The 13,786-nt window shown below is 34.9% G+C and overlaps 2 protein-coding genes across 3 annotated transcripts in view; one reads left to right on the top strand and one right to left on the bottom strand.

Annotated features, from left to right (window-relative positions):
• LOC124413789 (glutaredoxin-3) overlaps positions 1-12,267 on the bottom strand; it is a 41,159-nt gene extending 28,892 nt beyond the window's left edge. Inside the window, exons 1-2 of the mRNA XM_046894562.1 lie at positions 12,194-12,267; positions 11,471-11,550 (exon numbers count right to left, since the gene is read on the bottom strand). The gene's annotated coding sequence lies outside the window, so the exon portion shown is untranslated. The remainder of the gene's footprint in view (positions 1-11,470; positions 11,551-12,193) is intronic.
• LOC124413786 (nuclear hormone receptor HR96) lies at positions 4,098-12,611 on the top strand. 2 transcript variants are annotated; one of them, XM_046894557.1, is made up of 5 exons: positions 4,098-4,588; positions 7,918-9,293; positions 9,678-9,894; positions 11,018-11,437; positions 12,179-12,611. In XM_046894557.1, exons 1-5 carry the CDS (start codon positions 4,451-4,453, stop codon positions 12,374-12,376), a joined length of 2,349 nt encoding a protein of 782 aa, XP_046750513.1. In that variant the 5' UTR covers positions 4,098-4,450; the 3' UTR covers positions 12,377-12,611. The 2 variants fall into 2 exon arrangements, with proteins under 2 accessions (XP_046750513.1, XP_046750514.1); XM_046894558.1 differs by having other exon boundaries at positions 11,018-11,313; positions 12,179-12,334.
• The last annotated feature ends 1,175 nt before the right edge of the window (positions 12,612-13,786 follow it).

Raw genomic sequence — 13,786 nt, 5'->3', positions numbered from 1 at the left:
AGTGAATCGGTGGAAATAAATAAATAAATAAATAAATAAATAAATAAATAAATAAATAAATAAATAAATAATAATCGATGCCGCTTTTAGAAGTAATTCAAAATAATTTCGTTAAGACTTATATAATCGCGTCTGAAAAAAAAAATAATATTACGAATGTTTAATATTGTTGGGTCATTTGAGAGCTTGATAAAAAAAAAAAAAAAAAAAAAAAAAAAAAAAAAAAAAAAAAAAAAAAAAAAAAAAAAAAAAACGGCGTAAAGAAAGAAAGAAAAAACGATAGTAATCTAAAAATTACGATGGACTGAAAGAATTAACTCCGGGCAATCCTTACTCGAAACCTGTTGTACCTTAATAAACTAACTACGGCCGTGCCTTAAAATGTTCTTTTATTGTTAGTATTAGAATCATTATGTTTATAATATGATAAGATTTAAAACTCTGCCCATTAAACATACGCGCGATACCATCGCCTTGGAGTGTTTTTGAAAAATCGGTATTAACAAGAATTTCTTTCACCACCGACTCCCGCCGACGAAAGTCCATTCCTATAACTTTCTAATCCATAAGATAGTCAAGTGACCAAGAATTTCGAAAGTTATAAGAGTTAGCAGCTAAAGTTAAGGTTTTCAATTTGTTTCTTATTTTCTTTCATATATTATAAATCAAGGCTATATCGATAAAAATAACACTTTCGTGTCATTGAATACAAAAAAAAAAAAAAAAAAAAAAAGAAATTAAAAACCGTGAAAGAATTTCAATTTAAATGTTAAGAAAAAATTCTAAAAATATCACAAGTTTGTTGTTTATTTTTTATTTTATTTTATTTTTTTGCTCTAAATTTGTCTAATAATAATTGAAAAACAATGAATAATAATAATAAGATATGAAGAATGAAAAAAAAAAAAAAAAAAAAAGCCAACGTGTTAATAACACTAGACGAATATTTTCCGATATTTTTCAAAACACCCATCGTGTATTCATTCAACTGTTTTTAGTATGTACGCTCCTTTTCATATCAATTTCATACTATATCGTTAAATTAAAATATGAACGTTATGACTTATTATCTATAGATAATTATATAATATGTATACAATATTCTTATCGTTAGAATATTTCTTGTATAATTATAAATTACCGGCATTTAGATATATAAATATATATATTATATATATATATATATATATTATCACGTGACGAGGCATGTATTTATTTTGAATTTATATTATGTTAAAGAAATATTATATATAATAAGTATTATAATACAAGTGCAATAGCTATTTCTATAAACGTTTAATAACAATCAGCGATTGTACTGAAAAATGTGATTCTTGTAAAATATGAAAGACAATTAACCACGTATTTTTTATGTTTATATATTTTTATTATATATATATATATATTAAGGTGGATCAAAAAATAACTATTTTTTTTTCGCTAATTACCGTAAAAGTTTCAGCTTTTAATATTAATAATCAGAAAATGCCTATTTAGGATTTTCTATTTCCCGTTTGAGTAACAAAGGAAATTATTTTATATTATTTTATTTTGGAATGTTATTACTGAAAAACGGATCAGCGTATCGTAGATAACAATAGATATTTTTGTAAGAAATTGAACGATCTACAAAAAAAGTCTCTTGCGATTTTTTCGTAAATCTACTGGTTCAAAAGTTATTTAAGGTTGAAAATTAGTTATGTCAAATTTCACGATTTTTTTTTTTTTTTCATTTTTACCACGAAATAATGTTTGAAATATAAAAAAAAAAAATACAACATTTCTTCGATTTCATGTTATATTCTTCACTGAATAATAATATTAATATATATGTACTATTACGACAGTGTGAATCGTAATTCATTACACAATTGTGAGTATACGATTAAAGTTCAAGTATTGATACGTATCGATATCGTTCAATTTAAGAAACACCTGCTGATAAACAGGTCGTATTATTATCGGTAGTAATGAGAAAAAAAAAAAAAAAAAAAAAAAACATACGTTATTCCAATTCGTTAATTTGTGCGATTATTGCAGAAGAAATTCAATAAAACCGATGATAGAATTTAATGTAAGATGTTTTCTGATGAATAATGTGAAAAAAAAAAGAAAAAAAAAATTGTCGCATCTAAAGTGACTTGAGAAAGAGAATTTCGGTCACAGTTCGAACCAAAATTTTTCTTTTTTTGTTTTTATTTTATTTTGAACGCAACGTTTGCATTTGATTAGATAAAATTCTGCGATTTCGAGTCTTGAACATAATCAATCATCGAATAAAAAAAGATCTTCAATGAATTTCCGGAAATATTTATAACGTGTATTAAAATGAAAAAAAAAAAAAAAAAAAAAAATGAATGTTTCACAATTAATTCGTCATCGTAACGAGAGTCAAGCGTCACGTGCCTGCCATACGTCAGTTGGTTTTCAGGATTGCGTTGATTGGAATAACCCGCGAATCGCGCACGTGCCTCTGAACGAGAAATCAGTGTTGCCAATTTTGACGCGATCGAATTTCAACTGCGCAAGTCTTTCACGCGACGAGCGGTTGTTCTATTTTTATTCTTTATTTGAATAGATAACGATGGAGTGTTGATGCGTGACTAGTGTTACCAGAAACGAGACGGCTAGCTCTAAGAAAAAGATGGAAACTTTTTTTCTATTTCCTTTACCGAAAACAGAATTTTTCGTGCTTTATAACAGCAAAGATTTTTTACGATTTTCTGTAGAAATTTATCGAAAAATTGAAAATCTCTGTATTTCGTCGTAAAATGGAATGAGAAAAAACTCAAGGCACTCTATCGATAATAGAGGAGTCTTAAATCGCAAACGGGAATAAATTAGCGGTTCGGTTAGTAAAAATGCGACCATTGCATCTCCTTAAGTCAGTCTTTACCAACGGAGTAAGACGTCATTTGTTCTCACCACTATCAGATTCTGTAAGCTTGTTACCGACTTGAAAATGCTAAAAATATTACAATTCTACCTGCAAGTGCGGTAGAAAAACTATACAAACAATGGTTAAAAGACAAAATGATTGTCCTTCTGCATAACAATGATGCCAGAAAATCGATCATTTCTGTAATCGAATCAACAACAATTACAGAAATATATTGATTAATTAATTATTCCCTGCACAACGTAAAACAAGTGAAATTTCACTCGGTCGGTAAAGCCAGCCTAGAGAATTTTATGAAGCATTAATCTGAAAATAGACTTGCATATCGAGTCCGAATCTCATATGCACAGATTGATTCCGAGGGTCGAGTCAGAAAATCAGTAATTCCTGTAATCGAATCAACAACAATTACAGGAATACATTGATTAATATTGTTCTAACACAGCGTAAAACAAGTGAAATTTCACTCGGTCGGTAAAGACGGACTAGAGATTCCCCTTAAAGAGTTTTATGAAGCATTAATCTGAAACTAGACTTGCATATCGAGTCCGAATCTCATATGCACAGATTGATTCCGAGGGTCGAGTCAGAAAATCAGTAATTCCTGTAATCGAATTAACAACAATTACAGGAATACATTGATTAGTATTATTCTAGCACAGCGTAAAACAAGTGAAATTTCACTCGGTCGGTAAAGACGGACTAGAGAATCACCTTAAAGAGTTTTATGAAGCATTAATCTGAAACTAGACTTGCATTTCAAGTCCGAATCTCACATGCACCAAATGATTCCGAGGATCCGGTCAGAAAATCGATCATTCCTGTAATCTAATCAACAACAATTACAGGAATACATTGATTAGTATTATTCTAGCACAGCGTGAAACGAGTGAAATTTCACTCGGTCGGTAAAGACGGACTGAAGAATCCCCTTAAAGAGTTTTATGAAGCATTAATCTGAAACTAGACTTGCATTCTCTGAGATCGACTAAGTCCGGGGGTCCGGTAACCATGGCAACTCTGCAATCCCACGACCCCACCGGAGGTCGGCATTACCTACAGAGCAGTCGAGCTAGCAGCGTGCCTAGCGCATTGATGAAATCAAAGAACCTGTGCGCGTGGAGGAAGCGTGAGCTGTTGCCTACAGGCTGGCCAATCCAGCGAGCTGAATCCACTATCGCTAGTCGTAGCTGTGATAATAGTGACGACGAGTGGATCCAACCACTCCGTGTTTCGAGTGTCGTAAAGATTTGATAAGTGCCGTGGCAATTGACCGCATTATTCGCGCTGACAGTAAGGATTTCGCCCGGACCTGATCGCGCTTGTACCCAGAGTCTTAGACTCGGAGGTGCAAGGTGCTTCGGTGAACGTTTCCGAGGTGCATCCGAAGTGCTACTTTCCCAAACAGTGTTCCAGCAAGTCCCTCGATTATGGGTGTTGTTAAGGTGACTCACCGTGTTCCCAGCCACCGCGGCAGCGGGAATATATAAAAATCGAAGAGGAGATCGGACCGCCGCAATTGATCGCAATTGAGGATCAAGAACCCGAGAAATGGAAGATGAGGCCAACGGGAGAGAGGCTAACAAGACTTGTGGCGTATGCGGGGACAGAGCACTCGGCTATAATTTCAACGCCGTTTCCTGCGAAAGCTGCAAAGCCTTCTTTCGTAGAAACGCTCTTAAGAACAAGGTGATTCACCGTTCGTTTGTTTTAACCTAAAAGTCAAGTGTAATTTCCTCCAATATCAATTCGGATTTTAATTTTTTCCTTTCTTCAAAGTATTCTCAACCTTATCCCCTAACAAAACATTGTCGTTACTTTTATAATTCTACAAAGATTTTTAAAGAATCGCAAAATGTTCGAAATATCAGCGTGTTTTGTTTTTTTTAAAGAATGCTTTTGTTCTCAGTATAAATCGTTATACGATAACCAATTAACCAACTGATTACCAAAGGCCGGTAAAAGAGAAAAAAAAAATAAAAATAAAACGACGACGATTCGTCGATGACGTAATAGTGACAGCGATTTCCGATCTTATGATTCTTCGGAACGTCACTTGTACGTATTTCAAATTATTATACACACTTAAATGATAAAACTGCGAGTCACGTCAGTATTTGATTACTTTATATGTATACGTACGTACATAATCGGTATAATTGCATTAAAATATTTCACTTCCTATTTTCTACGAGGAAAATCCTCGCATATTATATATATATATATATTAATTTCTGAGAAAATTTCACACGTTATACGCGTGGAATTGTTTTAAACTTCATAGAAATTTCATGCATCACTTGAAATACCTGGCAAAGTTACTTTTTTTCCTCATATATATATATATATATATAATAGTTTCATCATCGATAGAAACAGTTTTTATTCCAAGCTAATATCGTTCAATTTTTACGGATTTTTTTTTCTTAAGGAGAAAAAAATAATAAAATTTTTGAAAACTTGATCACTTCATAGTCACTATAAAAACTTAAAAAATAGTCATTTTTCCTACCAATGTTTCGTTACGTTAACCTAAAACTAACATCAGTCTCGTAACAATTTGTATTCTTTTTTCTTTCAAAAGTAATTTCCTTCCGCGTTCAATTGAGCAAAAATTCAACTTTGAAAAATAAATTTCATCTATCAATTTACCATTTGCATAATTTACTAAATGATATTTATGTAACGTCAAACTGTATAATGCATGTAATAATGTATGTAAATGCGCAACCGTAACTGTTCCAATTATAACACGCAAAGTATCAGGGTTTAATAAATTTCAAAATGAGTAATCGAGTGATATTTTTTCTTTTTCTTTCTTCTTCGAGTCAACGATTATCAAGTAGCCTGTTAACGAGCTACGAGATAATTAAACGAAGCATCGTAGTCCACATATAAAATAATTAAGAATGTATACAATGTTTGGACGAAAATTGTTACAATTTGTAGTCCTGATGTAACCAAAAACTTGATTAGCTCGATCAGTCTTCTTATTCATTATAAAATAAGAGATCATTGATAAAAATTTCTTTTTATCGTTTTCAAATTATTTTCTTTCGATGATTTTTTCCCCACCTCGAGGTTAAATTAAAGATCACTTTTTTCCAAGATACCATAACTTTTTTAGATCCCATCGTCTGTTTTAATTTTATCCCTTGTTATTAAAAAAATTTCAGCGAGCCCACTTTACTCCCAAATTTTTTTAAGATATCAAAAATTTTTATGTCCCCACTTTGCCCTTCCCCCTTCCCTATATGTATATATATATATATGTATATTAGGGTGGCGCAACAAAACCGACTATTTTTTTTTTTTTTTGAGTCTCGTTTGACAAACGTTAGTTTTTGATGTTTTAAGAGCCCACTCCAAAGGACAGCTGAAAGAAAAAAATTTAAGAGCTCGCTCCAAATTTTTTAAAATGTCAAAAATCGTAAAAAAATTAAATTAAAAAAATTATATTTTCAGTATTTTGATTGATTTTTAATTCATATCGTGGTGTATTGTTATCGATTCTTTCTTACTAAATTAAAGAAAAAAAAATGATGAAATTTCAATATGAATATTAAAAGGTCGCTCGAAAAGATCTAAAGAAATGCACTAAAAAATTGAAAAAAAATTACGAGCGACCTTTCAAAATTCAAATTTTGAACTGAAACTTTCGGAAACTTATTTTTCTTTTGTCTATAAAATTACACCGTAACGAGAAAAGAAAATTTGAAAAAAAAAAATCGATGTCCGGCGATTTCTGACGTTTTAAAAAATGTGGAGCGAACTCTTAAAAATTTTTTTTTTGAACTGTCCTTTGGAGTGGGCTCTTAAAACATCAAAAACTAACATTCTGTCACACGAGACTCAAAACAAAAAAAAAAAAAAAATAGTCGGTTTTTTTGCACCACCCTAATATACACACACGTCACCGAGTGAAGTGAAAAGTGATAAGCGAAAAGATAATAATCCTCAACGAGATAACCCCCAATGAAGAAATAAGTAAATGGCCATTAAAGTTCACATTTATAAACACAATTAATAGTTTGAAGAAAAATGTGTGCATATATGATGTCAATAAGCAGTTTTTTGTCCATCTCAAATCATGTACATACATCTTCGGTTTTTCGAAAAAAACCATATTGAAACCATATTGAAAATATCGCCAGTCCAAAGAAAGGTAAATTGTTAGAGTGAACAATGATGTTGTGGGTATTTGTCAAGTATAGTGAAGAAGTGAGTGAGTGAGTAAAGTAAATATACAAACACGATACGGTAGCTAGATTATCATTTTTCAAACCACGCTTTGTAGAAAGTATATACTTTTACGTCTTTCCATTACACACGGTTATTAGCTGAGAACTTGACCCCAGGTGCCTTGATAAGGTTATTTCCTGCCTCTATATCGGTTTACATGTCGTTTGACTAGTTTTTTATTAATATTTTATATCATATTTTGGACAAATTTAACATCAACGCCAATCCTCACTTTTTCAACGCAGACATTTTCTCACTTAGGATCTTGATTATCCTATCATCGAAACGAATAATTTCAACTCTGGAAAGGTTACCTTGAAGTTTTGGTCATTTTTTTAACCGTTGCGACACAGGAACTATTTTGGAACTTTAATAAGGATGCATAAGGACTTCATATCCATCGTTCTATACACCCATTGTTGGTACTTGACTCACCACCTGCCCTTCCAAACAAAGTAACCCAAGAAGGATGCTGTCAGGGTTATTATTATACAAATAACTGGTCAAACATCTGACGTTGTTACTCAAAAGAATGTCAACGAGCGTCAACTACGAGGGATATTCTTTTTTTTTCTCTTAAGTACATCGGTGGACTAAGCTATAGAATTTTTTGCAATTAGGGTCCTCAAAGACTGGACAAACGTTCCGGTGAAGTTTGAAAGTGTAAAATTCTTTTCTCGCATCTCTTATTTGAATTGGTATTAAATAATTTTACCGAGAAAAAATGGTCTGTAATTAATATCTACAAAATTGTTTAAAAAAAAATTATTTTTCAGGACTTCCGGTGCCCGTTTACGGAAAACTGTACAATAACAGTGGTTACACGTCGTTTCTGTCAGAAGTGTCGTTTGGACAAATGCTTCACGATCGGTATGCGAAAGGATTACATAATGACGGAAGAAGACAAGGTCTTGAAACGTCAGAAGATTGAACAAAACCGAGCGAAGAAGCGACCTCAGCACGACGTGACAAAAACGCCGAAGCTGAAGAGGGAGAACGTGGAGGAGAACAGCTTTGACCAGGAGTCTTCGTCGCTGCCATTTGGGCCCCCTGAAACGTACATATGGGAGTCGGACCGGAAGTACACGGACCTTGACGGAAATAGGCAGCAAGTGACGGACAGTCTGAGCCCTGTGACAGCATCCAGCGTTCCGAGTCCTTCGAGTCCACCGGAAGGAGGAAACGTTACGGGTTCGAAGACCCTGGACATGCTGAGGGACCAAGGCGCTGGAAGGTTCGAGCAGAACCCACCACGGTTCGAGCAAGGTCACGCAACCTTTGAAAGGGTGATCCAAGGGCGAGGAAAGTACGTGGGAAACACGCCGCCACCATCGGTTGAGTCCTACGAAAGCTCAGCCGGCTTCGAGGCGTGTTCCCAGAAGGTCCTTAAGCTCGATGAGTCGGTAATGGGGTTGCAGGGAAGTATGGAGCCCGAAGTTTCGGGGTACAAGTCGAGCCTCGCAAGCTTGGAAGTCCGCTCCGCGACTCCTTCTGGCTCCTCGAAGTACAGTGAGTTGGTTAGATTCGAGGGAAATCGGTTTGGCCAACTCCAGAGCCCGACTAACTTCGGGCAAAAACCGTCGACGATTGATCCGGAGGGTTCGACAGACTCTAGGATGCAAAGTTCTGAGACCAAGGTGACAGAGAGTGTGGAAACAGCCTGTCGGAAACCGAAGGAAACATGTCCTAAGGAGTCTGATTTGGTATCCAAGGTGATGCAGGAGCCCCAACTGATCGCGAGGATACTCAGCAATCCTGAATTCGCGGCGAAGATATTTCAGGATCAGGGATTCATATCCAAGATCATTACCGATACCGATACCGTATCAAGGCTCGTGTCGGACCCTCAGATATCCAAGTTCCTCGAGGAGAGTGACGTCAGTTCTACGGATGATATCGCTACTAGGTCCCAGAGCAACGTCAAGCCTCATGCAGACTTTGATGAGACCTTGCAGAACAATGGCATATCCGATAATATGATAAGACACATGCTTGACGCCGAACAGAAACAAGTTGAAAATCCTATTCTGACCAATCTGATCACCAACCGGAACTCGGCCGAGTGTAAAAACGCGAATGGCGAAACGAGTGCCAGCGGCGATTGGTCCAAAGCTGAAGACGTCGCCAGGGATATTCTTCAGGATGTTCAACGGTGAGAATTTCGAGTTACTCGATCGATGGTCTTATTATGATACCGCATAGATTTCTGACGTAGAAGGATCGGTCTGAATGCGAAACCATTTCTAAGGATCAAATTTAGTTGGTACTATAAGGTTCAAACCCTTGGAAATGTCAACTTTTCCGGAAATCTTGTTTAATCTTGTTGTAATCTTTGAAATCTGTGGAAATATCTTGAAATTCTTTGAAAACTTTCCAAATCCCTGAAGTCTTTTGAAATCTTTGTAATCTTGAAATCAGGTGTACATGAAATTGACGAGTGATGAACCCTTCGAGGTGATCCAACCATAAAGTCATGAGAATCAAAGACGACTGTGACGGCAGCATGAATCGATAGTATAAAGATTTTCTTTTCCAGGATCCCAATAACGGTCAATTCGATAGAATCGATACTCTGCGAGGCTATAAAGTTGGAATTCTCGGCGTGTTCGACACTCGGCGGAAATCGGAACAGCAGAGAATTAAACGACGCTGAGCGGGCGAAATTAAACGAATTAATTGTCGCTAATAAAGCTCTTTTGGCACCATTGGACGATGACATCACTAATTTGGTTGGCGAAGACTGCAGATTCAAGGTATGTATGCATGCATGCATAACAATGTATCATCTGACGCTGCTAAACCGCAATAAATTCATCCATCGTCCATCTCGCTCACTGTGACCGATATGACCGGATGCAAAACCGGAAAGCCGATGGTGAATCAGAATCAGATGTGTGTCATGTCGACTTCAGCCATATAATTCATGTGTAAAGAATCTTTCTTTTGTAAAATATCCATGAACATTAGGGTGGCGCAAAAAAACCGACTATTTTTTTTTTTTTTCGAGTTTCGTGTGACAAAATGTTAGTTTTTGATGTTTCAAGAGCCCACTCCAAAGGACAGTTGAAAAAAAAAATTTTAAGAGCTCGGTCCAAATTTTTTAAAATGTAAAAAATCGTCAGAAATTAAATTAAAAAAATTATATTTTCAGTATTTTGTTTGATTTTTAATTCATGTCGTGGTGTATTGTTATCGATTCTTTCTTACTAAATTAAAGAAAAATAATTTGTGAAATTTTAATATGAATATTAAAAGGTCGCTCGAAAAGATCTAAAGAAATGCGAGAAAAAATTGCAAGAAAATTATGAGCGACCTTTCAAAATTCAAATTTTGAACTGAAACTTTCGGAAACTTATTTTTTTTTTGTCTATAAAATTATACCGTAACGAGAAAAAAAAATCGATTATTTACGATTTCTAACGTTTTAAAAAATGTCGAGCGGCCTCTTAAAAATTTTTTTTTGAACTGTCCTTCGAAGTAGGCTCTTAAAACAACAAAAACTAACATTTGGTCACACGAGACTCAAAAAAAAAAAAAATGGTCGGTTTTTTGGCGCCACCCTAATGAACATAGAATACAAACATGGTCGTGAAATCTGTCAACTATAAGGGTGGCTAGTAAAAATCCCCCCATTAATATCTCCGGTATAAAATTCCTTTAAATAAAATTTACCCCTAATATCGAATTTGTTTTAACCTAAACCACCCCTTACAAAAATGCGGAAGGTGACTGCACAGCCTAAAAGTTAGAACATTGTGGAGGGGGGATTTGTTCAAGAAAGATTTTTGTGCAGAGGGTAGATTTTTGAAAAAGTATATTGTGAATGGCGACCACTTCAAGTACCAGGGCACCAATAATAAGTTATATTTTCATCAGGGGAACGCTGGACAGTCAGACCCAATGCTCCTGGACGTGATAAATCTGACGGCAATAGCGATCCGAAGGTTGATCAAAATGTCGAAGAAGATAAACGCGTTCAAAAATATGTGCCAGGAGGATCAACTGGCTCTGTTGAAGGGTGGTTGTACCGAGATGATGATCCTACGTTCGGCGATCAATTACGACCCGGACAAAGACATGTGGAAGATCCCCCACAGCCAGGAAAGAATGTCAAAAATAAAAGTGGACGTCCTGAAGGAAGCCAAGGGTAATTTGTACGCGGAACACTCGAGGTTCGTCAGGACTTTCGACCCAAAATGGAGGGACGAAAACATCATTCTCATACTGAGTGCCATAGCCCTCTTCACACCTGATAGACCGCGCGTCATTCATAGTGACGTGATAAAACTCGAACAGGTATTTTACTAAGATTAATATAATCCTACTTACCGGAAGCGATGTCAAATTCCAGAGTCCTTCCATTCCTTAACACTGTCTCACTTACTTTTCCAAAAAGTTGTACTGCGGACCTTAAAAAAAGAAAGAAAATTCCGTGTCAAGTTTTGTGGACTAGAGGATTCCGTAGAATACTTATGGAAATTGATTCCTGGTCGAAAATTTTTTCCATTTTTCAGTATGTCATAGTACACATCCTAGTGATGAAAAGTTCTCACGGACACAAGTCCCAAAAGTCAGAATAAAGGTACCCAGATTTTTTATGTCTGTCGATTTACTGATTTTTTTTTTTTTTTTTTTTTTTTTGAATTATAAAGCTTCAAGGGGATTTGAAATCAAACAAATCACTCAAAAACTTCACGTGTCTGCGGAGTCTCTGCGAATCAGATGTGCAGATTTGAGTGATATATTTGACTGCAAGTCCCCCTTGAAGCCTCGGAACTTCGTAAAAATCGCATCATCCATAGATATAAAAAAATCCATACATCTCGAAAATTACTGATCATTGGACTTGGATCCAAAAGAACTTTTCATCTGGACGATATGCATTTTGACATATTGCAAATTCCTTTAAGGTCCTTTAAGGATGTACGGATTATACCTACAGTACAACATCCTTAACGTCAACCCAACGCTATTCGATGTTCGATTTTCAAATGAACAACGGCCTAACCGATTTCGATATTGTTTTTTTGATTCAAGAACTCTTACTACTACCTGCTAAGGCGATACTTGGAGAGTGTTTACCCCGGCTGCGAGGCTAAGTCCACCTTTTTGCAGCTGATACAAAAAATTTCAGAACTCCACAGACTAAACGACGAGGTCGTCGGCGTTTATTTGAACGTTAATCCGTCGAGCGTCGAGCCACTACTGATCGAAATATTCGACTTGAAACACTGATCAACACACATCCTTGCCTGTGTTTACGTTGAGCGAATAATACAGACGATCGCACGAAACGAGCTCTCGAAGTTTGTTGACGTTGCTCGACCGCTAAGTATTCGGATGTAAACAAAGTCAACGATTCTGTAATATTTTCTTATTCTACTTCATTCACTTCGATACTCGGAATTAATTAATCGAGTCAGTGAACTATATTGTTGCGAAGGATAACTCCTCACGGCCGTGACTCTTGAATAGATTCGACAATCGTGTAGAGCAATTTAACCTCTAAGGAGCTCTGAAGAGCCAACGCTTGGGTTTCAGTAGCTTCAACACCCAAGCTACGCACATTGGACATAGCAATCAAGATAACTACAGTCATAATTCGTACCTAATTGTAATAGAATGCGAGTTTCCTGACCTTCGCAGATACGCGATACGTTGACAAACAGACACTAAGACTTAGACTCGTTTAATACGAATTAGCGATCGCTTACGTTATTCGATTTCCAAAGATCCAAGCACGTGTAATCCTTATTTATGGCACAATTTCGCAAAAAGCTGTTTCGTCGTTGGATCGTTTGATGAAAAAATTCGTACATCGACTTTCGTAACCGCATTAAAATCTGGTTAAATCGATGTCCTGAGTCTACATCACGCAAACCATTTCCAAAGAGAGATTAAATTAAAGCAATTACAGAATCTAAATTACAGAGAATTATTTTCTATCTACCCGATATTTTTCTGTCTTAGACGTGAAATAATTTATGATATAAGATTTTTGTGTATAGAATTATTTCTCTAGATAATTTAATTTACAACGAAATCGGTAATATATTAACAATTGTTTAACAATTGTTGTGATTATTATTGTTACCTACTATAACCACGGTTAAATTATAGAATTAGATTAGGTTTGTGATAATTTGTGTATAGCTGTATTGTATAGGGTATATTCTGTGTTAAAGACTCGTGACTTTGCATAATATTCTAAACATAAATATATACGTATATAATAACACGCGTCGCTAAGAGAGCTTTAACTGAGTGTAATATTTTTTTAAATTAAATTCAAAAAAAAAAAAATATACATATATATATATATATTAAATAAGAACCTAATTATGTACGCGATAGTACATAATAAATGGTCAAAGTATTTAACCTTGTACATAGGTACCTACACAATGCATATTGCAGGAATATTTTTATTCAAAACGACAAAGATATGAGAAAAATATAGAAATAAGAATAGAAAATTATGTGATTTTTTGAAATTCTAGTTCAAACATCCAAAAAACAAATTTTTATTCTAATTCCGAATTTATATATTTCGAGATAATTCCTCGATTTGAAGAAAACAAGAAAATTTTATTAGAATCGATTCTCTGTAAAAAAAAAAAAAAAAAACAACCAAAAAACAATTCA

This window comes from Diprion similis, chromosome 13 (assembly GCF_021155765.1).
Source record: "Diprion similis isolate iyDipSimi1 chromosome 13, iyDipSimi1.1, whole genome shotgun sequence".
Lineage (NCBI taxonomy): Eukaryota > Metazoa > Arthropoda > Insecta > Hymenoptera > Diprionidae > Diprion > Diprion similis.
This window is presented reverse-complemented; position numbering and strand designations above follow the sequence as displayed.